This window comes from Caloenas nicobarica, chromosome 13 (genome assembly GCF_036013445.1).
Source record: "Caloenas nicobarica isolate bCalNic1 chromosome 13, bCalNic1.hap1, whole genome shotgun sequence".
NCBI lineage: Eukaryota > Metazoa > Chordata > Aves > Columbiformes > Columbidae > Caloenas > Caloenas nicobarica.
Genome location: NC_088257.1, coordinates 10,321,291 through 10,347,687, shown reverse-complemented (window position 1 = coordinate 10,347,687; position 26,397 = coordinate 10,321,291). Strand labels below are relative to the sequence as shown.

Genomic DNA, 26,397 nt, shown 5'->3' with positions numbered 1-26,397 from the left:
GCCATTCCCGTCCCCTCACTGCGCAGACGCCATCTCCTCTCGCGCCGTAATGTCACTTCCGAGGCCGGAGCGGCCATCTTTAATGCGGGCACCGTACTGTCAGAGAGCACGGCTAGTGAAAGCGACTCCCTGCCTGGCCCGTTGTTCTGCCCTTGCGCAAGATGGCGGCGTCTGCTTCAGCGGCTGGAGGGTGCTAGCGCCTGCGCGCTGAGGCGGGGCGGCCCCATTGTGCGGCGCTGAGATAACGCCGCGGCCTTTTCCGCCGGGGATGGAGGACGGTGGCGGGGCGGGAGCGGTGCCCGCGCCCCCGGGGGCCCCCGCTGGCCCCTCGGCCTCGCAGCGCCGAGCCGAGCTGCGGCGGAGGAAGCTGCTGATGAACTCGGAGGAGCGGATCAACCGCATCATGGGCTTCCACCGGCCCGCGGCGGGCAAGGGTGAGCCCTGTGACAGGCGGCGGCGTGAGGGCTCCCGGCCGTGGGGCTGGCGGTGGCGGCCGGCGGCGGCCTCCTCCTGCCGGAGCCGCTCCCCGTGGGACGGGAGCGGCTGCTGTTTGCCTTCCCAGCGCGATCTCTCGTTTCAGCGATGCTTTAAGTGAAGCCCGAGCTTCTCGAGAGACCCGCGGGTAAAACCCAAATGCCACCAGAAATGTGCCGAGATCAGGTCACGGGCCTGTTGCTGTGCACACGCAGCGAGTGGACAGCCTGGCACTTCAAGTGGTTTTTCTTAGCTGAAGAAATGATGACCCTCCCCCACGTTTTCATTCAGTAACTGTTTCCTTCCATAGTTGTGTTTGATATCAAAGTTTTCTTGCATTTGGATAATAATCAGTCATAGTTTATTTGCGGTTGGCATGCAGCATTTTCTTGCAGATTTATAAGTTGGCTATTTGTATTTCTGCACATACTTGGAGGAGGCTGACTGGCTTGACAGGAAAGAGGTCTCAGATTTCAGTTTACAAGGATGCCCATAAGCCATGAATTAGTCTGCTTTAATGCTGAAAAATACTCCTTAAGTGTTGGACCAGACCTGTTCCGCATGCCCCTCCATTCGGTTTGTCTTCTCTGGCATCACTTCCTTCGCTGTAAGATGAGGCCTTCAGGTTTAATACAAGTTAATGCTGCTTTGCCTCTGACAATGGAGAACAAGCCAAAGTACACTTCTTCTATTGCCTGCACATTTCTCACTCTAATATTCCTTCTGTGTGACTCATTTTCTTTGAATGTTTGTCTTTTTTTACATTGCTCCCTGTATTTGCAACATCTTTCCTCTTGTGCATGCAATGTTGCTGCTTGAGGAAGTCCAGTATTTTCATTTCTCCTTTGCTGACTGACAGCTTCAGCTTCCAACCTGACTTGCACAGCTTGCTGTCTCATGTCTCTGCCATTTCTGAAGAGTGGTATGTGCAGGGTTCTTTGTAGGCTGGCGGAAGTGAGACAGGAGCGTGCCGAGTCTAGTTGTATAAAAGCATAATCTGGGTGAAGCTGATGAGCATTTAAGTCTAGTCCACTCCGTGCTCTTCCCTTTTCATTATCATCATCTGTGATGTGTGTGTGTAAACCTTTCCTTTGATACACAAACAGGTTGTGTATCAGCTGAACCCATTTCTTTTTATAATACGATTACTTCTATTCAGGTATGTCAAATGGCTTTGTGATTAATAATTAGCACGTTTATTAATAATAAATCTGTGCTTTCACTTTGGAAGTGGAGACATCAACCCAGGACCTCAGTCCAGTATGGCTAAAGTGTTGTTCCTTGTGGCCGGTGAGCATAACTCTGTATTTTTATTTCTCTTCTTTAGATGATGAAAGTCACACAGAATCAAAACTTCAGCACGAACAAGATATATCAAACTCCCTTCCCATTCCTTCAGTTTCCAAGCGAATAGTTCTTGGTGATTCTGTCTGTAATGTGGCTGGTGCAGCTGACCATGGAGGCAGCGTGGTAGGGGATAAGGACTTCTTCAGTAAAACTCCAGAGCTTATCAGTGAGGGTACAAGCGAGCTCCGTCACCGTCACAGAGCAGAGCTGCCATCTGAAGCTGCACCGCGACCACCTAGACGTGGATTAGACCAGTACTTATCCAGATTTGATGAAGCTCTGAAGCTGAGGAACCAGCTGATGAATGAGAAGCCAAGCCAAGAGAATGGGAATGCGGTGGAGGAGTTTGACTCTTTCCGCATTTTCAGATTGGTGGGATGTGCTCTGCTTGCCATCACAGTCAGGGCTTTTGTGTGCAAGTACTTGGTGAGTTCAGGGAAAAAACAATCCTATTTTGTTTTGCTAGTTAACTGCAAACTTACTGTGAAATACTCTTTATTTAGGGGTGAAATCTATCAGCAGTGACTGGGAACTTCAGCCACTCTTCACATTTCCAACAACTGTATAAAACAGTGTTTGATTGGTAGAAGCACTGGAATAGTTATTGCAGCTTAAGTCTCGTGCAAGTTTATTCCTGTCTTTGTGAGCATGAGTCAACTGCACTTCTAGTTTGGAGTCTATGAAAGAATAATAGAGTAAGAACAATAGTTGTCCCACTATAAGCAGATCCTACTCAATTATCAGTCTTCTGAGAAAAGTAGTTCCTCAGTATTCAGGGTGTCTGCCAGTACATCGTGCAGAAGTGTGTGGCTGGTACAGCCTTCCACCTCTGGGATCACTGGGCTCATTTTTACACACTGCTGTACGCTTCTGCAATTTCAGGTTTTTAGGCTCTAGTAAGGCAGAAGGTTATTTTTGACATGTAACTTGTCTACTTAGGTTTGTAGTATTCAAGAATACTGTTGCTATTGTCCACAAATTATTTTTTACCTGCTTAATTTTCTTTTATGACTTGGGAAGCATTAAATTTCTGTGTTTTCTTTGCTGTTACTTCTGACCAAGTTAATTTTTGTATATTCTTTTATGTTCCTTCAGTCAATATTTGCACCATTTCTTACTCTACAACTTGCTTACATGGGACTGTCCAAGTACTTTCCAAAGGTAAGGTATTTTTTCAGAATTAGATTTAAAATGTTTAATTTGAACTTGTGCTTAGATTGTCTTGTTTTAGAACCAACGCATGTGAAGTATTCTTCCCTTGTTTTAAACTGTAGAATTGGGAGTTACCAAATGCTGATAGTCTATACTAGTTTTTAATCTACCCGGATTTCGTCCAAATCTTTTTTAAAGTTGCTGTGAAAATGTATACTAGCAACTTATTTAGCTGTAGCCTAATTAAAAGCACATGACCAGGAAAGCCAGTTAGTTCATTCATGCATTTGGGAAACTTTTTTTTTTTGTCTTGTAGGTCATGCTTTTCTGTGGTTACTGCTTGCTCTGTCAACAGCTGTTTTGCATGTGATACATGGACGAAATTTGGGAGAGTGTTTGTTAAAAAATGAGACAGTCCTTCGGTTTTAAGGGCTCTGTGTTCCATTGCTAGTATCAGTTTGAATGGCAACTTGAAATAAGACATTTCTTCGTGTGTGAACCTTGCTGCTTATTAGCAAGATTTGCTATATCACCTGCTTTGTATATTTACACCAGTTAATTGTGCTGAAGTATTTGTTTGGTTAATGACTTGTCAGGTCTGCAGTGCAAAGGGGGTTTGAATGATGCTCAATCCGTACTTGAAAGCAAACATTTGCATTTAAAAAGGAAAAATAGATTAGCTGTAGCATGTCAGAATAAATCAGTGGTTCTTGCGTAGTTAAGTATCTAATTCAAAACTAAACTTCACATTACGCATTCTAAGCTGATGTGTCAAAACACGAAACACTAGAATTACCCTTAGACTTGTAGTAGCTTATCTGCTAGATCATCTTGATCTTGTTTCTATTGTTTTAAAAATCAGCTCTTCAGTTTCAGCATTTAAAGAGTTGGTTCCTTTCCACAACTTGCTTTTACTGCACTTATACTCAGATGAGCTCCATCAGCGTGTTATCCTTAATTTTTCTCTCATGAAACCTAGAAAGATTTTTGAAAACTTTAGATTGGATTAAATCAAGATATCCAGCAAGTATCATCAAATTACCAACCTTTTCAGCCACTATCATCTTTTCCTGCCTGTCAGACTTCCCATCCTTGGGATTCGTCATCTTAAGGACAGAAGAACAGCTTTCAAAAGGGTTTGGGGGCATTTCTGAGTTGAAAGGATAAAACTACCAAGTAGAGTCTTACTAAAATAGAAAGGAACAGTTGGTTTTCAGTTCTAAATAATTTTTCTGTATTAGAAAAGTAGCAGTATCCTTTGCCAAGCAGTGTGGTGAGATTAATCCTGTTCTGCCCGTGCAGATGCCTGACTTGCCTTCTTACACCCAAGTTACCCTTGTCTGGGACTCTTCCCACTCATGCAGAAGCTGCTGCGCTTCACAGCCTGCTTGGAGTGCCAGCATGAAGTAGACATATTATCTGTGGTAAATTTTATCTGCTGTTAACCAGGCTCTCACTTGGCTCTGCTGGATCCATCACAGCTTCAGTGTGTAGCTGGGCTAAGTGCTGTGAATCCAGGAGCCTGTCTGGAGAGAATGAGTCCACACCTGCTGCTCGTAGCAATGAATCTGGAACATGCCTGGCTAGGTGTGAAATGGACACAACACCTTAAAGCAGAATTGAATTATAACAGAGGAACTAACTTCATATTGTTGTGTTTTGTTTTGTTTTCTTTTAGTGTGAGAAGAAGGTGAAAACAACAGTACTAACTGCTGCCCTTTTACTGTCTGGAATCCCTGCAGAAGTGATAAGTCGCTCCATGGACACTTACAGCAAAATGGGAGATGTTTTCACAGACCTTTGTGTCTATTTCTTTACTTTTATCTTTTGCCATGAACTTACGTTGGTTTTTGGTTCTGAAGTACCATGATGGCTGTAGAATTCAACACGATAGTTACACTAAAGCTTTCTGGACTGTATTCCTTTAATGTCTGACTCTGCAGACAGGTTTAAACCTTCATTAAAATTCTTACCTGTTCAAATGCTTGAAAGGAGCCATCTTGGGAAAGGAAGAGCAGGTTCCCAGACTGCCAGTTGCATTGGTTCAGTTTATTTAAATACTGTGTCTGCCTGTTACAAATGTGAAGAATAGGATGCAAGTGTCAGTGGATTATTTCTTTGGTTTAGTTAATGCTACTCTTCTCACCCTCCTTCATAAACATTTACAAAGCTGCCTTTGTTCTTTTCAGTGAGAACAAAGAGGATTCCTTTCAGCAAAACCATATATATATATCTATATATCTCCAGTATCACTATAGCTAATAAGAACTGCTCATTTTGTGGTGTTCCCATTTTTTAAGCAAGCTCTCAATAAAAGAAATCCCTGTATTCTGTCATTCAAATTCAGACTGTTGAACGAAGTAGCTGCTTCTGGAGAATGTTGGTGAAACATGCCACTTGGTTGTCCTAATCCTTGCCTTGCTATACATAATTTGTTGTGATTGTGATTAATTTCATTTGATGATTATAATGCAAAACAGCTAAGCAAAACCAACAACAAAGTCCTGTTGCTCACAAATGTCATTAATCAAAAAGCAGGAAGAAACAAAATTGTTAATCTCACCTGTTTGTGAGTTTCCAGCAGCCTAGTCCTAGTGTAGCTCACACATGTGTTTTCAGTCTGATGTCTTTATTTTAACAGTTCATTTCATGAGGAGAAACTTGTATACGTTGGCAACAAACCTGCAGCATCAGATGGTTGCTCTAGTAGACTAAAACTGCCAAGGGAAGTATTTTTGGTTTTTTTCTAGCTCCTTCCCAGATTGCATAAGACAACTTTTAATCTGACACTAATTTCTGCAGTTTGTTTCTGTTTATTACCAGACATTTGCATGTAAACAGGATCTTAATTGTGGAGTTCTGCTCCTGCTATGTAATGCTACAACCCAACAGCATACAGCCTTTGATTCAGCAGAGCTATTTATCTTAATTTTTTTGGTGTGTTTTGGAAATTGGCCCAGCGAAATCACAGTAGCCATTCCTCTTTAAATCCTAAATACTCCAAGAGACAGTGAAATAAAAACCAGTGCTTTGAGTTGACTCCCACATGAAGATCTATGTATGAAGGGACAATAGTGCTTTGTATTTTGTTCTGTGGATGTCCAGCCACACAGGTGAAATAATGACAAATGCAGATGAATCCTGTCACTGGACGCAGTCATGAAGTAGCAAACTGCTCTAGTTTTCAGTCTTGTGAATTTTGCACGCTGAGAGGGAGTGTCATTCCATGTAGCTTAAACAATGATAATCTGTGAAGATTTCTATTGAAGCTAAATTTGCTATTATTTTCAACTTGCAGTTTTCTGTTTAGAATTTCGACTTTCAGGTAATCTAGGCCAATGCTTTTTTTTAACATAGAGAAACACCTATTTCTGTTGGTATTTGCAGAAATTTTTTAGGGAGCAAAAATGTTTGATTATGCCTTGTTAAAGTAAATAGCCCTGCTTTCTGCTTAATCTTCTCTGCTAAAGCTTCCTGCTTTAATTTTAGCACTGCATGTCTAACCTCTAAGTTAAATATATGTTTGTTTGTTGCATGAAAACAAAAAGCCTATGTTTTGATTTGACAATTTTCTTTTTTACTGATTATTTTACAGTACGTATCGTGTTACAGTTGTCCAGGGCTGGGCTGCAGAAGATTCTGATTTAGGTCTATTAGCACAATTATTTATTCGGAATCTTTAAATTTGTGTTAGGAACTTCAGCGAATTGAAATAGCTGTCATTTAAATTAAGGTTGAGATATGTAAATGAGTTTGCTCAAAAGTTAGACTTGTTCTGACTCTATATGCCCAAAAGTAATACAAATAAATTGCAAGAATACTGGCTACTAACACCTGCAAAGGCAATGTTTTTTTTAATCCTCAGTGTGAAGATTTTAATCCCAATGAATGAAATGCTAAGGAAAGAGCTGCCCCACCTGCTGTGTGTTCATTCAGCTCTGCAAAGCAAGCTGGAGTGGGTTTTCTTCTCAAGCAGTGACAGAAATCTTGCTGTGAGACCTGACCTGGAACTTTTCGGCCCATAAACGCTTATTTTTGTCCGACGAGCTCAGGGTGGGCTGGAGGAAACCTCCCTGGAACGGGCTCGGTGCCAGGAGGGGCTGGCGCTTCCTCACCTTTGGTCAAGGAATTTGTCCCTTTTATTCCGTTTTTAACTTATTCTGTTCATGTACATAATTATATTTAACGTTTCTTGCCAAAGTGTTTGTTTTCTATTAAAAGTATATTTGTTACCCCCTTCCTTGGCGGTTTGTCCTGGCTGGGGAGGGGGGTTGTGTCCGCCACAGGCGCCGCGCGCCGGGAATCCCGCCTGGGCAGCCCCGGGCGGGTGCGATGGGCGGGACTGCGCGCGCGGCCCGTTCCTGCCCGGTTTTTGCTGCCCCGCCCCGGCTCTGCGTCCTCCGGCCGCCAGGGGGCGCGGCAGGCGGGCGGCGGGCCGGAAGCGGGGGGGCGGCAGCTTCCCGCCGCGCCTCTCGTCGTCCCGGGCGCTGAGGCGCGGAATGGCCGCCGCCGTCTAGCGCAGGGCCCGCGCCGCCGCCGCCATGGGCCGGGAGTCCAGGTGAGGGCAACGGGGCTGCCGTCACCGGCTTGGCCCGCGCCGGGGCTCGCGGCTCCCTCGGGCCGGTGCGGGTGGCTGCGTGGGGGGAACAAAGGGCGGTGGCGGGCACGCTGAGGGCGGCGGGGCCAACGCGGCAGGGCCCGGGCCCGGCGCGGGGGCGAGCAGCTCGCTCTGAGGTGGATCGAGGCTCCGGGCCGGGCTTCAGAGCCCGTTCCAGCCGCCCGGCCGAGGCGCCCTGAGGGGCTTTGCGCTGCCCCGGGCGCTGCCCGTTCCCTCCGCCGCTCGGAGGAGCCGCCGTGGCCGCGGGTCCGGAGCCGCTCGGGCTTTGCGCGGGGGGACGCGGGGATAAAGCGCCTGGTTGCGGTGCGGGGCGTCGGGCCCCCCGAGCCTGTCCGGGCCCACCTGGACTTCGCTGCCTTTTAAAAATCGATAGCAATGGCATCACTAGTCGGGTAGCGTTTTTGACCTGGATTAGACGGTTTTGCTGGTTCTTTTGAAGTTTATGCAGGATCACGTGTCTCTTGTCCTCTCGTAGCTTGTACAAACACCTGATGAGGTGCTGTAATTAACTCAGCAGTAACGGGACCGTGCACTTCTGTGTGTTTCGGGCCAAGCCTGTGCTGCCAGATGATTTGGAGCTGCTCACACCTATCAGGCTTTAAACCGACTCCATAATTTACAAGTGCTGTTGTGGCATATGTCTTTATTTCCTATTTTAACTATCAGATTTTAACACTGCAGCTGTGACAGAATAGTCCTCGCATGCAGTTGTCCCCACACTGTTACAGCCTCCTTAGATCCGTAATTGAGATTTATACTGAGAGGGGCAGATGAGTTGAAATTTTAATAACCACCTTAGGTTCAAATTAATGATCCGGTGAAGAGCTGGGTCCCCCCATAGGTATGTCTAAATTAGTTTTGAAGTAGCTAGCGAATGAACTGTTGCCAACAGGACACCGCTAGAGACTCAGGCTGCAAAATCTCCTGGGAACTGAACGCCAAAGTGCTGGCACTCAAGCGAGCAGGACTCCCTTGTTTATCACAGTTCAGCCACTCTTCTGATAAATACAAGCTTTTTCTGTTTGGGCTAAAAATAATGTAAGAAGTGGGTTTCAACTTGTATTAATTTTCTATTTGAATACCTACAAAATTTTTAAAAGTGAAGAAATAGGAGGGTGAGAATGAATTGTGGGTGGAGATGAATTGGGTGGGCTGCATGTGGTGGAGTTGGAAATATTCATCGGACTAGGGCTTTTGAAACCTGAAACCATACACTCAGTTTTATTGCATGCTGTAGGAAAAAATGTTAAAAAAAAAAAAAAAAAAGTTTAGAAAAGGAGGGAGTATGGAGCAGATCTCATGACATTTTGTGACAGAGATGAGAAAGAAATTAGAGGTACTAACACAGATGTGTTTTGGATTCAGTTATACTGCTGGATATCATGCTGCTACTGTACTGATTCCAAATGTACACGATACCTAAATACACCAACTTGCTGAAATAAACTGTATTATTTTTAGTGCTGATACTGGTGTAATACAACCCTGGGTGGCAATGATGGAAGGAAAAGAAAGAGGTGGGGGGCCTGAGGTCTTGCCCTTGGTGCTTCTTCCTGCTTGCCAAGCGTGTCAGGAGAAAGGGTCTGCGAGTCCTGGGCTACGGGTGGTTGAACAAGGGAATTATTCTGACGTGGTGATTGAAAATCAGGAATTGGAGGAAGAGGAGATGGTCGTAGTCATCTGTGACTTGTACACTTGTCACTTGGACTTGGGGTTTTATGTTTCCATATATGATGTTTTGGCAGCTTTTCCATTGAGCAGAGGTATAATTTATCTAGTTTACCTGGCTAAAAATTATATATTGTATAAAAAACAACAAAGAACAGTTTTATTTCTTTGACAAATTTTGAGATAGCTTCAAAGGGTCTTAGTCTTTCCCTGTGTATAATGGAAGTCTGTGGATTTCCAAAAAGGAAATTGTTCTTGGTGTTCTAGTGTTCTCATTATGTGCTTATAGTAGTACTCTAACACCAAAACAAAAAATATGACCAAGTAATCCCTCTGATTTTAGCATTGTTAAGAGTATACATATATTTATCAGTTTGGCAAGATGATTACAAATGTTTAGAAATTTAAATGGTCCAAGGAGTCAGGATAAATAATTCTTTTTAGCCTGTCCACCTAAATATGACAAATGTCCTTCGACTGCAAATTGTTCTCATGCTCATGTTCATCTTTTGTTGTGAACTTACGATGCAGGCATTATCGTAAGCGCTCTGCGTCACGTGGACGCTCTGGTAGCCGTTCTAGAAGTCGTTCTCCGTCTGACAAAAGAAAACGTGGAGAAGACAGACGGTCTAGAAGTCGAGATCGAGAACGTAGACGTGAGAGGTCACGCAGTAGGGACAAGAGACGGTCTCGATCACGTGACAGAAAGCGTCAAAGGTATGAGTTATCAGTTCTAATCAAAGTAAATAAAAATGCCTGTCATCTGAATATTGATGTTCTTACACTATGATTAGTTACTTTGCTATTGTTCATGACAGACTTCACTATGCTTAGTGTTTTTAGTTATTAAACAGTTTCTAGCTGCTGGAATTTGTAAGCTCTTAGTGTTCTTGATGATTGTTGGATTTCTTTTACAACCTGTTCCTCAGTAGCAGCCTAAAATTATACTGTGATCACGTGCTAAATAAATACAATTTTGTTCTGTGGCAGACGTTCAAGAAGTAGAGAAAGGGAACGGAGCCGGGAGAGAAGAAGATCCCGGAGCCGCGAGAGGAGGCGCTCTAGAAGCAGAAGCAGAGGTAGACGGTCTCGATCCTCCAGTCCGAGCAAGAACAGGAAAACAGAAAACAGGTATTTGTGTTCTCTAAGGACAGTCAATGTCATAGTAACAAAATTAACACCGAATTTCATTCTGAAAGTTTTGTAGTGCTTCTTTGTTATCTCAGATTCCAGTATCAATAAGGAATGTTTTGTGTTCTGGCGTGTATGCCCAAATTAATAAAGTACAGGTGCTCTTTAGCACAGACATTATATTGAAGTGTAACTTTCTTTAAACTTGTGAATTATTGGAGAATAAGTAAGTTTTAGTTACCAGATTTGCTGAGGTTCAGTGTTCTCAGTGATGCACTGTATCATTTTCTTTCTCAGATAAAGCGCTTTATTTCTTTGGAAACGTACCGGACTTTTTAAAATGTGGGCAAGGTAGCAATACGGGATCTGTAAGCGGCATCATGGTGACATCTGTAACAGGAATTTCTAAACTGCTGAATGTGCCAGTGTTTGCACCTGAGCTCAATGTTTCATCCATTCTTTGCAGAAAAAGTGTTCTAAAGAATGTAAGCCAATAAAGTTTGGAATCTGCTTTTTCAAATTATATTTGTGCAGAAAAATAAAGTATATAGTGTTAACACTTCAGAGAAGCTCGAGGAGTCTGCTTTGGTAAAGCCATCACCTGTTTCTCTGCAGTTTGTTGAATTCTGTAGGTGTGCTTAGTGCTGCAACAGTTTGGATTTGACAAGTGCCAGTCTTAGGGACTTAAAATTGAATAAATGTCTAGTAAATAGGATTACTAAAGAGCTTGAACTCCTTTAGATGTTGGCTTCAGAAACATATAAAAACTGAATATAGGTTATGTTCTTTTCAATATATTTTAATGGAATCTTCAGATATAATTAAAACCAGCGTGTAATAATGCTATATTGTCAAATGAGTGCGAAGTCCCTAAGTCGTAACAGCAGTACAAAGAATAAGCAGGTTGATGACAATCTAGAAATTGTAACAAGCTGGAATCACAAAGTCCTTTGAAATAGGCGTATGGTTTGTATTAGAATAGCCCAATGAAAAAGGCTTAATGAGATTTAATTGGCTTGTTTTGGATGCTTTAAAAAAAAATGGAAGCAAGTCAGAATGATAAAATCTGTGATAAATGCATTTTGTTTTAAATGCAAGTCTGCGTGTTACATTGAGTTACAGGAGTAGCTTTTCCCAGGGAGAGGTGTTTTATGTCTTTCAGCCAGTATTGTACGCTCAGGGCGTTGTTCAAACTTCTATGGCAAGGGGCTAGATCACTTTACCTTTCTCTAGATGTTCCACAAACAGGAATTTTTTTAGTATCTCTTTTCTAACTGCTGTCTTCAAGGAGGTGTAAAATAAACTGCAGAACCACTGGAGTATCTATCGTGTGTTCTGGAAATAAGGTCTGCAACTTCCCCCTGTAAAGAAATGAGAAAAACAGAATCAAAGCATGTAAATCGGTGGCTTGCAACAGATACTACATCTCTGGTAGTCAAAGGGGATATTTCCATGAAATGGAAAGGTCTCTGGGAGGCAGTGAGCTTTGTAAGGTATTCGAAAACATAAACCTGTACATGGTGTTCATAGTTCTGTTTCTATCCAGCACATGTGTATCCTCCCCCTGAGAAAAGCTGTAATGTTCTCAGAAATCTTTGATCTTACTTTTTAGATCAAGATCTAAAGAAAGGACAGATGGTGTGGAAGTTTCCAAAGAAAAGAAAAAAGACAAAGACGACAAAGAAGAAGAGAAAGATAAAGATGCTACCACAAATACCGTGGCCACTGAGGTAGACGCTTTTAACACTGATAAATTTGAAAGAGAGAATTTAAACTGGGAATTAAATTAGTTGTAGATAACTGCATTGACAAAAGAAAACCTGTTCTTAGAGCTGGACAAATTCCCCCTCTGAGAGAGTATTCTCTTCAGTAATGAAGAATAAATCTATCTTGAAAATGTTATATTTGATGTTAGTATTTTTCACTTCTTTTGTGATAAGTTTGTGGATGTGCAGTCTTATACAGCATGTTCACACAACAGTTCTATTTGGCTAAAGCCAGCGGCCGTTAATTTTCACTATTTGGTTGTTTTTTACCATAGAATTTTGATCAGAATAAACTAGAAGAAGAAATGAGAAAACGAAAAGAAAGAGTGGAGAAATGGAGGGAAGAACAACGCAAGAAGGCTATGGAAAACATAGGAGAACTGAAAAAAGAGATTGAAGAGATGAAGCAGGGGAAAAAATGGAGTTTAGAAGATGATGATGGTATTTAACTTTTTATATATGACAGTTAAAATACTTTTGTTCCTAATGACGTTTTTATTACCTTATCTTTAAAACATTTAATTACTTTTCAGAATGTGAACTATAAAATAACGAAGCCTAAATCTGGTCATGGCTTCAAATGAGATACAATTGAGATTAACAGACTGGAGAGATTTGTATGAGGAAAAATGTTATAGTAATGAAACTGGACTCTAATTATTTGAGTAGACGAATAATTTAACACATATGAGCACTTTTCTCTTTCCCTGTCTGTTTTATTCCCATCTTTCTTACTTGTATTAGATGATGAAGAGGAAACTGCAGAAGGAGAAAAAGAAGGCAATGAGGTTGAAGATGAAGAGTTAGATCCTTTGGATGCTTATATGGAAGAAGTAAAGGAAGAGGTCAAGAAGTTCAACATAAAAAGTGTGAAAGGTGGAGAAAAGGTAAAATAACTTATTAAGATGTCTTATCTTTGTCTTTTAAAAGTAGCTTTATGTTTTAGTATCAAAATGACTTTGAAAAATGGCAAAAAAGCAAGAAATAAATTAGTTGCACTTAATGCCTGTTCGCCTTAACTTGAATTTCCTGATGTTTTTATCAAACATTATTCTGATAAAATTTCACTGAAGTAAGTGAAAACAAACCAAACCCACAAACAAACAACAACCTCCTGCCCCAAACAGACCAAAGAGCATAATGCATTCAGATATATTTTATACAGTTTGTTTGGTGGTGGTGTTGTTGTTTGGTTGGTTTTTTAATATGGTAATGCTATAATGTTTCTTAACTATTTTTGTAGAAATCTGGACCAACTGTTACCAAAGTAGTAACTGTGGTGACAACCAAAAAGGCAGCTGCAGAGTCAAAGAAGAAAGGGGAGCTCATGGAGAATGACCAAGATGCAATGGAGGTAATGAAAATGTCTTGTATTTCTAGTATGAAAAAGCAACGTGCTGCTTACAACAGGCAGGAGAATGCAGGTAGTCCTGGGATTTTTCTGTCTCCTAGGAGATAAACATTTAGTGATTCAATTTGCAGAACTGCGGTCACAAGATTTTTGATCTTACACAGTTTCTTGTTAGTTGTACTATTTTTTTCAGAAATTACTATCACAGCTTTGCTGTTCAGAAGTGGGGTTAGACAGATGAGAACTGAATGGGCGCGTCAGGTTGTCTGGATTTGAAATCGTTCTTAATATGGCTGGGCTGGTGTATGTCGCACGTGTGTGTTCAGGTCACCTTACTGAAACTGGGCAGGCAGTCCTGGTGACCCCGTGTGTGAATGTCCCATGAGACAGTATAGAGTGTTCATGTTTGCAGCTGTGTGTTCAGTTGCATGTATCTAATCTGAAAAAAATGAGGTCTTTGTGTTACACTTCTGCTGAATTTCCTTTTAGGTTTAAATATATTAATTTCTGAAACACCTGTAAGTTACAGATCTCACAACACTTCATAAATCAAAATGAGACATCTCTTTTAGCACAAATGAGAGGTGGATGTTCTCATTTTACAGTTTAGGAAACAGTAGAAAGGAATTTGATTCTGCCTAGAGCTACAAAATGCTATGCCAAGTCATGTGTTCTAGTAGACAGCACCCTAAATCAAATTTACAAGCATTTTCTTTTATACTAACTGTAAATAGAAAAGAAACATGAAAAAATGATGGAGACTCTTTATAGACCAGGAGTGGGTTTTCAGTATCTCGTCTAATAGGGTGAGGAGTAATTGTTGCTTCTGAGTCAAGTTCCTCTATAAATGAAAAAACAGAGCCTCTCAGAATGCCATTCGTGCTAATTTACACACAAATTATAATCTACACAGTATTCCTCAGAAGAGGAGGAGGTTGATCTTCAGACTGCCCTGACTGGCTATCAGACCAAGCAGAGAAAGCTGCTGGAACCAGTGGATCATGGAAAGATAGAATATGAACCTTTCAGGAAAAACTTCTATGTTGAAGTACCAGAACTAGCTAAAATGACTCAAGAAGGTAAGGACAAATAGAACCAGAACACCTTGGGTACCATTGAAGAGAAGAGTAATGGATTTTGATGTGCAAAGAAACAGCAAATTATTTTGCAATATAAAGAGCATTTGGAGCAGCTTGGTGTAGAAAAACACTGAATCAGCTGGATCACTGTTATTGATAACTTAATATAATTATCTGTGAGGCTTTGAATGAAAGATTTACACAAGTCCTTTCTACCTACTTCCTGTATTTATGTGTAACAAGCTAAAAGCTGTTTTTCTGGTCGTGATAAAATTAGTATTTCATGTTCAGAGACAGATCAAGATTATTATGATCAAAGTAGTAGAGAAATGTCAAGTTTGACTCTGTTGTAATGCAAACTCTGTTTCAGAGGTGAATGTATACAGGCTGGAGATGGAGGGAATTACAGTAAAGGGAAAAGGCTGCCCCAAACCAATAAAAACCTGGGTGCAGTGTGGTATTTCCATGAAGATTCTCACTGCCCTCAAAAAGTAAGCAAGCACTTTATGAACTATTTCATGTCTGATTTAGCTCACTGTGTTCTATCATACGTTTATGAGGAAAACCTTTTTCTTTGTTGTGTATTGCAGCATGCCCATGTTTGTAGATGTTATACACAATCATCAGAGTGCTTATCACTCAGTATTGAGCTGTTGTTATGAACTATTCCTTCTGCCGTTTGTAGCATGATTTTGCTGCTCATTTTTAAACTGTATTTTTTGAATGGCACTGATATGTGTATCTAAGTATGAATACGGAATTTTTTTTCAGCATGACTTTGTGATTCACATCTGTCAAACCCTATTTTGTTGTTAAAATATCTTTTTTTTTCTCTCTTTAAGACATGGCTATGAAAAGCCCACTCCCATTCAAGCCCAGGCTATCCCAGCCATCATGAATGGACGTGACTTGATTGGCATTGCTAAGACAGGAAGCGGAAAAACTATTGCATTTCTGTTGCCCATGTTCAGACATATTATGGATCAGAGAGCGTTAGAAGAAGGAGAAGGTCCCATAGGTACAAAGCTTTTATTTTCAAAATTGCTATGTAAATTAATAAAAACTCACACTCTTTAGAAGGATCTTCAGTTCTTCTATTGGTTATAGGGAGGAATGTTTACTTATTAATGTCCATTAATGAGCGGCTAGTTCTAATTTAGTTAATGATCACCATGCTGTTCAATGTTGTTTGTGGTGACAGTGCTGTCTGATGTTGTTTCAAGAGCACTTGCTTGTCCATATATCTAGGAGACCTTACTCTTTTGACTTTGAAACTTTGAACAAAGTTCCACCCCATTCTCATACTGTCTTTAGTCTCTTTTTCTTAAAATTACAGTTTTTAAAGTACATATAAGTGAATTGCTTTAAACATCATTACAAAAGATCAATTTTTATTGTATAAATAACAATATATCTTCCATTACAACGTGTGATGAAAATGCTGTGCTTTTCAGCTGTCATTATGACACCTACTCGCGAGTTGGCTTTGCAGATTACCAAGGAGTGTAAGAAATTCTCAAAGACACTTGGGCTTCGAGTTGTCTGTGTTTATGGAGGAACAGGAATCAGTGAACAGGTAAGCAGAAGACATACTTTACTTGTCAAATAACTCTTGAACTTCATTGGTTAATGCTACTTTTGCAGTGAGTTTAGTTCCTTTCTCTTTCCCATGAATTCAGTACATTTGCAGCCTTCATTATGGATTTTCGCTGTATGAATGGTGGTAATGCAAAAGTGTTGGAACATAATTTAGCCTTAAACATACTGACCTCCTTGAAAATTTAAAATTTAAAAAAGTATGGTCCTTTAAAGTTTGTCTGTTTCTTTTTACATATGTACTGAACATGGCAGCAGTTAAACTACTAGTGGGATGTGATCATTTGAAAGTTTTCAAACTATATTTTTATGAGTTCCCCTCAAGATGACAAAAGCCAGAAAATGTTAACTTTGGTTTATTGCATTATCAAATACTGCATGTTAGACTAATTTAGAGATTAATTTCAAGGTTCATCCTGCCCCCTCCCATTTATGGAAACAATAGGATTGTAAACTTCTGTGACCATCTGTGATGGAACATGATTTATTTAGTATCAGTTGTTCCTGATACAATATGACATTTTCTTTAGGCCCTTAAGTGTATAGAAGTTGTATCCCCATTATAACTGCTTCAGCTGGTAGTAACTTTGGTTGTCAGAGGTTATTCTTTTGGAAAGTAATAAAGTTTTCCAAAAACTTAAGGTAATTGCCAAGCGAAAGCTTTATATAAGCAATTTACATTAGTAGTACAGCTGTATTACAGTATATGTTGTTTTCTTTTTTGCAAAGTGATATATGTTTAAAAAAAAAAGAGAAACAAAGCAAAAAACCCACTCTAATAGTTTACTATGTTCTAAAATCAGATAGCTGAACTCAAAAGAGGTGCTGAAATTATTGTTTGCACACCTGGACGTATGATTGACATGTTAGCAGCTAACAATGGTGAGTAGAAAACCTTTTCCTATGGAGAATTTTTTAAATTTGTTGTGTAATTCTAACAAATTCAAAAGATCACGTATTTTGATAAATGGTCTTATGAAATTTTCTTATATCTCTTCAGGCTGCACTATCTAGCTATTGAGAATATATAGCACTAATAATAGGTTTAGTCTTATATTGGTTTGACTTTTTTGGGGAGGACAGGAAATACTACATACTTGAAGAGTTTCTGTGAATGTTTATCACTGTTAAACTTAAAATGTGCTGGCCCAAATTTTTTCACTTCAAGTAATTTAGGTAAAGGTTATTTAACAGTTGCTTATTTTGTCTGCCCATTGATCCTTTATTATTGTTAGTGTAGCTCAGCAGTTACCCACTTTTACGTAAGTGTCTGACTCTGCCTTCATCTGTTGGTTTTAAAAACCAGACAGACAAAGAAGCCCTCCCTAAATAACTGTTCAAAAGTAAAAGAACTGACCTTACATCAAATACTTAGATTGATTACACTGAGCCACTGCAGCTTTAAGAGGTTTTGTCCTAGTGTAACCATTGCATGCTTATTAGATAAAGTTTTATTATTAAATTATTCCACATCAAAACCTCTACTAAACTGTTGACATTATTTAACTTCTGTGGAAAAAGTACCTTCAAGACATATAGAACTGGGCTTCCAAGACTTAAATCGTCAAAGGTAGGTACATTAATGCTGTTCCCAAGTAATTTTACAAAGTTATTATTTGGGGATGAAAGTGTTAAGATGTTAAATAGATATGTAGATTTTAAGAAATATTTATTTTGTTGCTTAAGTATGAACTCCGTATCTTAAAAAAATGCAGCGCTGAATCTCTAAAAAATAATTTGAGTATTCAGGTATAATTTGCTGAGGCTGAAAGGACCCAATTCTACTGTAGTTTGATAGGCACAAGTCTGAGTGATAGTTGCAGAAAATGTGAAAAATCTGTTCCATTCTGGGAGCATTTGACGGTGTCACTCCAGAGTTGTTTGGAACTGAATGTGTTCACATTTGTATCATTTGAGAATATGTTTCTTAAATCCTCGAGTTAGATCCTTCTCATGAAAGACAATCTCTTAGCTATTTGTTTGGGAAGGCTAATTATCTAATTATCCTAATTAGCTAATTATCCTGTCCATCATAATTTCAAAATGTTCACAGATATACAACTTGCTTATTTTGTTTCCAGCTGTCCCAGAGTTTGGGGTGGTTCTTAGTGTTAAACTTAGTCGTGTTAGTGGGTAGGTTTTAATCTTTATATATTCGTTTTGAAGAGACTGCTTACTCTGTTTTATGCATATTATTAGCAGCTAACTAGAATTAGTATGATTATTTTCAAGTAGCTATTTCTAACTCCAAGGAAGCGTTACAGATTATATGTATGAAAGGAATTTTTCTGAGGCTGCAACAGTTAGCACTGGACTTTGCCTTCCACACATGCGCTGTAATCTCTAATATGTTTTTTTCTAGGTGGCGCTGTCAGATAATGGCTGATGTGGCTCCTTGCTTCATCTCAGTCTTAGTTTTATGATGTGTTTTGGCGAGGGCAGTTTTCTGAATTTTACAGGTTCTTCTGGCCCTATGATGGTATGCAAGAGAAGAGTTTAACAAAATAAAGGGCCTTGTGCATACTTACACATTTCCCAGAATGTATATGTGATTAAAATGAGAGCATTAAAATTCACATTTAGTGAATTTTTAAAATATTAATTAATGTATTTGTTAGAAGATAGTGAGACTATGTAACATTTTAAAAAAATTATTCCTGAGGGAAACCAGATTTCCATTTGATTTTGTTTCCCATGTGTTTTTTCCTCTCCTTTCACAGGTCGGGTGACAAATCTCCGCAGAGTCACGTATGTTGTACTTGATGAAGCAGACAGAATGTTTGACATGGGTTTTGAGCCTCAGGTAATTAATGACATGAGTGATAGTGCTACAAGATGTTATTTTCCACTTAAAGGATTTTGCAATGCTATGTTGTTATTACACTGCCAATGAGCATTCAAAAAGATGTGCTACGTATGGACAGCGGTTTAAACTGACTCTTTAGTTTTTCTGCTATCCTCATGTGCTTTGTTTTCAATAAGTTCTTAGATTTTTTTATTTTTCTCCAATATATATTTTTTTAAAATATTTTTTTTACACACTTGTTTTGGATACTTGTGACCATGTTGTAGCCCTATGTAATCCCTTGATGCAGGTGTCATGGTAGTAGTTGTATTCTGCTTGTAAAGTCTTCGATATCTCCTGGCAATGTTGTGCAGGAGACAGGAACGAACTGTTGGTGACAAATTACTTGCTGGCTTTGGACATCTGGGACTCATTCAGTTGTCATCAGGCTATGTTTTCTTCCCAAACTAGGAATATTCCTGTATTTCGTCTCTTGAGCTATAGGGTTTCTGCTGCATGTCTCAAGATTTCTGCTGGGCTGTTGTCGGGTTGCATATTGCCACTCAGCTTCCTTTCAAATCCAGCAAGTTTTGCCTGTCTTCAAATGCCAGGACCTGCATCCCAAGAGGAAATCTGTGAACAAATGCTTTGTGGTCTGTGTTGTGCACATCCCACTGAACTTTGAAAACGACAGCTCTGGGTGTGTATGAAGTTCAATTACAGCACTTGGGTGTTAACAAGGAATGTTCTCTTCAACCAGGTTATGCGCATTGTAGACAACGTCAGGCCTGATCGTCAGACTGTCATGTTCTCTGCTACTTTTCCCAGAGCTATGGAGGCATTAGCTCGGAGGATCCTGAGTAAACCTATAGAAGTGCAGGTGGGAGGCAGAAGTGTTGTCTGTTCTGATGTGGAGCAACACGTTGTGAGTATCGCACGTCTGCCTCGCTTACCTTCTCGTTTGCTTGCAAAAGATTAATTCCAGCAATATTGAGTGTAAACCAATATACCCGCAGAGATTTTATTTTTAGTTTAGAGACCGTATTAAACATGAACTCAAAATAAACTAACACCCTAATCTGAAGATGCAATGCAATCACTTTTTTTTAAAAAAACCCCTTGGTTTTATACCATTAAGCTGAACAGCAATTTTGCCACTGGCTGTGGAAACAGCCTGAAAAAGTCATCTTGTGTTCCTGATTTTTATTTTTATACACCCCGAACATGTTTAATGACTTAAGATACATTTCATACTTTTTCTACTTTGGTTTTTTATGTCTTTTTCCAGGTTATCTTAGAAGAGGAGCAGAAGTTTTTGAAGTTGCTGGAGCTATTGGGACACTATCAGGAGAAAGGATCAGTTATCATATTTGTAGATAAACAAGAACACGCAGATGGGTTGTTGAAAGATTTAATGAGAGCCTCTTATCCTTGCCTGTCTCTTCATGGAGGTAATCTGCAATCTTAAGGATTCATATTAACAACTTCAAATTAGAATATTTGTATTCGGTAGTCACAAAGAGAGGTTACTTAGTTCCTTTATAGTACCAATTATTATTTCTTCCTAAGCAGGTTTTGCTTTATAATTGGGAAAGATATCTGTCTCTTAATTTAAAATAGACATGATAGTTTTTCATCATTACTCTTTATTGTTCCCTGTGAGATGTCATCAGATGCCAAATCTTGTCTCTGTACAACAGGATTGTGACTGAGAGTTAACACCTCTCAGGGAATATCGCTACCTACACTATGGTAGTGACTGCCATTGAGGGAGTATTATATGATATTTTTATTTGAGATTCTGCAATAGTCGCAGCTGCTGTTCCACTTTTCTGCCATCAAGTAGTAATATAACGGAAGTAGTTTAAAGAGATTTCCTTCTCTTGCTATTAAAATATTGTACGTCCCAAGTACTTTAAAACTTTCTATATATGATGCTCCTAAAAATACTCTAACCAATAAGTACAAAACCACTATTCATTTAGTGCAACAATGGAAGAGAGAAAAATAGTCTGATTTTCCCAAGATTTCTGTTGCCTTTACAGAACAGACAAAGCTTCCACATGAGGCCTCAATTGAATATAAGAAGTCAAATAGAAAATCATAATAAATAAGTTTTTGAGAATCTCGGTATGGGGAAGACATCTTATTGTAGTGGAAAAAAATAAAGATTTTGTTATTCTGAATAATAGAGTAAGAGATTTATTATTCTGGCTAATGTATTTTGCCTGTAAAAGTGTGAATATATTGAAACTTTATTTGCTTAGGCTTTCCGTTGTTTGAAGTTGGAGAGCGTTTTGAGCTGTGTACAGATTCTTTTGGCTCAAAGAGCAAAGCTTTATAATTAACTTTTCTCTGGTTTCTTGCAGGTATTGATCAGTATGACAGGGACAGCATAATTAATGATTTCAAGAATGGAATTTGCAAACTTCTAGTGGCCACATCTGTAGCAGCAAGGGGCTTGGATGTAAAACAATTGGTGCTGGTTGTCAATTATAGCTGTCCGAACCATTACGAAGATTATGTGCACCGAGCAGGCCGAACTGGACGAGCTGGCAATAAAGTATGTATAACCAGTTGCCTGTTTCAGTTATTACTGAAATTTTTTCCTTATTTATTGTTTGATCAAGGTGTTCCCCAGGCATAGCTACAGAGGGACTAACTTACATTATTGGTGGGAAGAGGGTTTTCCTTTTGAGTGCATCTAAGGTTTTTGAGTGATGATGTGTGAAATATATTCTCATTTTTAGCACTATGAAAGTTGGAACTTGCATGTTCTTCTGATGTATGAATGTTCTTCTAAATCCCATTTGTGGCTGAAAGTCTAAGTGTTTTTCACTGGTGGAAATATGCCAGACTAAATTTATAAGACTTTATTTTCCAAGCTTTTAACAATGACAAGATTGAAAAGAAAGACTTCAGCTTCTACTGTCTGTGGTTGATGACCTCTGTATCTGCTTCCTGGGAAATCACATTATTCATTCTACATTCTTGCTAAACAAAGTTTATTCATGAGTATCATAGGTACTTTTATTGACCAGAACAACAACATCTGTGCAAGGGTGCTTCAAAAAATGTAGAGATAAAGTGTCTTTAGAGATTTTTCTTTATTATCTTTTAAATTAATTTTGACCAGGGGTATGCATACACATTCATTACTGAGGATCAGGCACGGTATGCTGGTGATATCATTAAGGCTTTGGAATTGTCTGGGAATCCAATTCCTGCTGATTTGGAGAAGCTCTGGGCTGACTTCAAAGACCAACAGAAGGCTGTAAGTAATTCTTCCTTCTGTAGTGGGCTTTGGTCTGGTTTAATGCGTATGCATGTTGGGTCCAATTGTACAGAATATACACGAGTCATCTCACTGACTTTATTGAGAACACACACGAATGCTTCTCTAAGTGTGTAAATGTTTTCAGGATTGGGATCTTGAATAATTTACAGGGTTTTTCTTGAGAATTTAATTCTTGTCAACTGGTATGTGACAGAGGAGCACCTACTGTATATAGGACACTTTGGCTTTTATCAAAACTCACATAAAATAAAGTTCTTTCACAAAATTTGTATTATTATTTCTAGAGCTCTCCCCATCAGAGGATCTTGCTCATGCTGAGAGTTTTTCCTGGAGGGTTTTATTTACTTACTTTGAAAAGTGTTTAAAATGTATATTTACAGAAAATCCCAATAATGTATTGTTTTTATCTGCTGAATTAACATAGCTTTCTATTACACTTCATTGTAAAATACAGTTTTTAAAATTTGAAGAGCTCTCTAAATGTGCTAGGATTTACTTTTTAAAATAAATAACCTCAAAATTATGTGTATAATTTTACAGTTGTTTTATGACTTGGAATTGGGGTTTTAAACTTCTAAGTATGAAAATATATGATTTTGTTTTCAGGAGGGAAAGTTGATTAAAAAAAGCAGTGGATTCTCTGGCAAAGGTTTTAAATTCGATGAAACAGAACAGGCGTTGGCTAATGAAAGAAAGAAACTACAAAAAGCAGCTCTTGGCTTGCAAGATTCAGATGATGAAGATACAGCTGTTGATGTAAGTACCTGAAAATCAGATTTAAGTTGTTTAAGGATTTCCAATATATTTGGTTTTTCACCAGTAGGTTATGTAACACCTTGTGGAATGCATGGATTTTTGTTACTCTATGTCCTACGCTACTGACTTAGTTAACTTCCATGAGTAAGATCCATATGTATTCTTTGATACAAAAGATATATAGCTACGAAGGTCAAGATCTATGGGAATTTTGAAAGTCTCTTTCTGACTTACTGGTATTTTATACTTAAAATATGTAGCTATGTAAATATCAGAGAAATTATTTTCTTTGTAATATTAATCTTGCATAAATGAAATAGAATGATTGCCCTCAATTACAAACATGTTTTTACTTGCAGTGTTTTAAAGAAATTCATGTTAGCCTTTTCTATTTATAAATCCCTATTAGATTCCTTTCTTAATGTCTTTTAGACTCCTGATCATGACATTGAAAGTAAACGCTATGTTCAGACTTTTTCCTGATTATTAGATCATCTGTTCCTTTTGTTAGTTGTAGTTCTCTGTAGGCTTCTACCATTTATACAAGATTTACTTCTTTAAAAGCATGTAAACTAAATGCACCTTAGTGTTTTCTTTCTTTAGTATGATAAGATTATGTAATGGTCAATGCAGTGATCTTTTAATTGTTATTTTCTTCAGATTGATGAACAAATTGAAAGCATGTTCAACTCAAAGAAAAGAGTGAAAGATATGGGAACACCAGGAACATCAAATGCTCCTACACCATCAGCTGGGAACGCAGAAAAACTAGAAATTGCCAAGAGGTTGGCTTTGAGAATCAATGCCCAGAAGAATCTTGGGGCAGAGGCACAAGTATTGGTCCCCTTCCACTTTAAGGTCAGGCTCTTTACAGAGCAATTTCTTTTTTTCTTTTAATAAATCTTGTACAATTACTTGTTCGGCAGTTGCCATTTTATTTAATGTTTCTGCACACTAATAACATACTGCATTATTGAGCTGATTTGTGCTGAGCTAACTCAGTTATAAGTTGTAGGATTTGTAATTGAGCTAATATAATAAGATTTAATAGAGAACTGGAAATTCTTTGTCTGCCCTGGCAAAGAGTTAATTCATTACTTATAAAATCACACAATTAGGTTTTGTCAGCTTTAGCAGAGTTGCAGAACATCTTTCTCTGCTGAAGCATGTAACACACAATCCGTTTAGATTTAGGTTAATGCGGTCTGGAATATCCAAAGGTATTTTGAGATGAAGATACAAAAGACCAGTAAGATCTTTTCTATGCGAGAGGAGTAACTGAGAGGAAGGAAAGAAGAAGAAATTTGGAGAATGTATGTGTTATGTGGACAGTTACATTACATAGAAAGCTTTAATGAAAGCTTTGGTTTGTATCGGACTTCTTTTGGCTACCTTGTTTTCAACATGGACTGACTTTTTTCCAGGATGTGATGCAGCAGGCTACAAATGCCATCCTGAGAGGAGGCACAATTCAGGCTCCTACTGTATCTGCCAAGACTATTGCAGAGCAACTGGCTGAAAAAATCAATGCTAAGCTCAATTACGTACCCATAGAGAAGCAGGAGGAAGAGAAGCAGGATGGAGGACAAAACGAATCCTTCAAGAGATACGAAGAAGAATTAGAGATCAATGACTTCCCACAGGCAAGTAACTATTTTGCTGTAATCAAGTGTAAATGACTGTTAAATAACAAAGGCTGTCTTTGTAGCTTAGGTTACACCAATAAAATATTTTGTCTCTATTTCTTATACCTAATTGAAATTACCACATTATCTGTGATTGCCTCTCAGCTTAGATACACAATGGTTTGGACATATTCCAGAGAATATCAGAAAAACAAGCATTCCTTATCATACAAAATTTTTTCCACCCTCTGCCACTGACTTCTCTCTTATCCAAATCTTTGACACTGTCTGGCATTTTATTTCAAAGGCCATACTACTGTGACTGATACTGCTTTTTTTATTACCTGAGTATTTTTGCCATTCAGAATATTGCTGCTCTAGTTTACCTCATCTATTATTTTGAGGATTTATATGCCACTGTATCAAGCACAAAGTCCTTGTATTTATCTTTGAGGTTCTGTCCAGGTTTGCCTTATTTTATCAAGTTGTTATTAGTTTATTACCCTTCCCTCTCCAAAATCCTCCTAATTTTTATGCTAAGCAGTTTCTCATCAATAGAACTTGTTCCAGATTTTATAATTTTGCTAAGGATCCTTCTAACCCTTTAAGGATATGCTTGCTGGGTGCAAAACATTATCTGCTCCTAAAAGCTAGTCAGATAACTGTTCCGTTTTCTGCATACGTGTGTCTGCAAATAAATTGTAATTTCATTGTCTAATGGGATGCACTTATTAAAATGAAATATTTTTGAGGATATTGTAGAGATTTGGGACATATTTTTCTGAAAAACACCTGGCAGTGTTTATTCCTTAAACTTTATTTATGGAGATTTTAAGGTTTACTTGTTTTTGTCTTTAACCAACGAACTGTGTAGAAATAAACAGCCTTTATTTTGTTAAAGGGAAATACTTGCAGCTAGTAACAATATATGTTTGCTCCTGAAGTCTATTGCTGTACAAAAAGTGCTAAAGAAATTACTTGAATGCTGCTGCAGAAAGTGGTAAGAAAAAGTTACAAGTTTTAAACTTCCAGTGTAACAAAATGGAAGGTTTTTAGAGTAGTAGTACTATGCATCCATTCGCTTTTCTCTTTTTTCCATAACTTTATCTTGCTGACACAAGAGGCGGATACTTTTAAATATACTTGCATTAAAATAACTAGCTAGAATTTCAATCTGCATTTTTTAAAGTAGAATGCTGTGACCAATTTTCACAGTGCAGAGTTCTTGTTGTCTCAAATGTCACGTAACCTTTGGCTTGCCGTTTTGTGTGATCCCTTTCTCTTGCTGATCCTCCCACATCCTTTTCCTTGCAGACTGCTAGATGGAAAGTTACCTCCAAAGAAGCGCTACAGAGAATCAGTGAATATTCTGAAGCTGCTATTACAATCAGAGGAACTTATTTCCCTCCAGGCAAAGAACCCAAGGAAGGAGAACGAAAGATTTATTTGGCTATAGAAAGTACGTATTCTTTTTATAAATGTCTCAATTAAAGATACAACCCTACTTTTGTAGTGAGACATGGAATCTCTATAGTCAGAGTGTCTGGATGCTCAGTTACAGACCCACTGTAGTTACTTTGCAAATTAATATAATTACTAAAGACACAATTGTTTGTCTTAATACACTTTGCCATATGATCCATGGGGATCACAGAGATGCCTCTCCTGAGAAGACTGACTCGCCACAGCAAATATGTATGGAATCAGTTTGGAGGAGATGGAAAGAAAGGAGGAAAAAAGTATCAGAATAA

The 26,397-nt window shown here is 38.8% G+C and overlaps 2 protein-coding genes across 3 annotated transcripts in view; both read left to right on the top strand.

Annotated features, from left to right (window-relative positions):
- Positions 1–242: 242 nt before the first annotated feature.
- On the top strand, positions 243–7,205 carry CAMLG (calcium modulating ligand). The gene is made up of 4 exons (XM_065644099.1): positions 243–434; positions 1,802–2,247; positions 2,917–2,982; positions 4,652–7,205. The coding sequence occupies exons 1-4, from the start codon at positions 269–271 to the stop codon at positions 4,841–4,843; spliced, it is 870 nt and encodes a 289-aa protein (XP_065500171.1). The 5' UTR covers positions 243–268; the 3' UTR covers positions 4,844–7,205.
- Positions 7,206–7,431: 226 nt separating this feature from the next.
- The window catches only part of DDX46 (DEAD-box helicase 46), a 22,102-nt gene continuing 3,136 nt past the window's right edge, over positions 7,432–26,397 (top strand). For both annotated transcript variants that reach the window (XM_065643752.1, XM_065643751.1), the window contains exons 1-21: positions 7,432–7,531; positions 9,791–9,976; positions 10,250–10,390; positions 12,003–12,120; positions 12,432–12,597; positions 12,901–13,043; positions 13,400–13,510; positions 14,421–14,586; positions 14,957–15,077; positions 15,429–15,604; positions 16,041–16,162; positions 16,986–17,064; positions 18,903–18,985; positions 19,728–19,892; positions 20,256–20,418; positions 21,337–21,530; positions 22,104–22,241; positions 22,872–23,021; positions 23,682–23,879; positions 24,446–24,664; positions 25,961–26,105. In XM_065643752.1, coding sequence (XP_065499824.1) covers positions 7,515–7,531; positions 9,791–9,976; positions 10,250–10,390; positions 12,003–12,120; positions 12,432–12,597; positions 12,901–13,043; positions 13,400–13,510; positions 14,421–14,586; positions 14,957–15,077; positions 15,429–15,604; positions 16,041–16,162; positions 16,986–17,064; positions 18,903–18,985; positions 19,728–19,892; positions 20,256–20,418; positions 21,337–21,530; positions 22,104–22,241; positions 22,872–23,021; positions 23,682–23,879; positions 24,446–24,664; positions 25,961–26,105 — 3,001 coding nt within the window. In that variant the 5' untranslated portion in view covers positions 7,432–7,514. The remainder of the gene's footprint in view (positions 7,532–9,790; positions 9,977–10,249; positions 10,391–12,002; positions 12,121–12,431; positions 12,598–12,900; positions 13,044–13,399; positions 13,511–14,420; positions 14,587–14,956; positions 15,078–15,428; positions 15,605–16,040; positions 16,163–16,985; positions 17,065–18,902; positions 18,986–19,727; positions 19,893–20,255; positions 20,419–21,336; positions 21,531–22,103; positions 22,242–22,871; positions 23,022–23,681; positions 23,880–24,445; positions 24,665–25,960; positions 26,106–26,397) is intronic.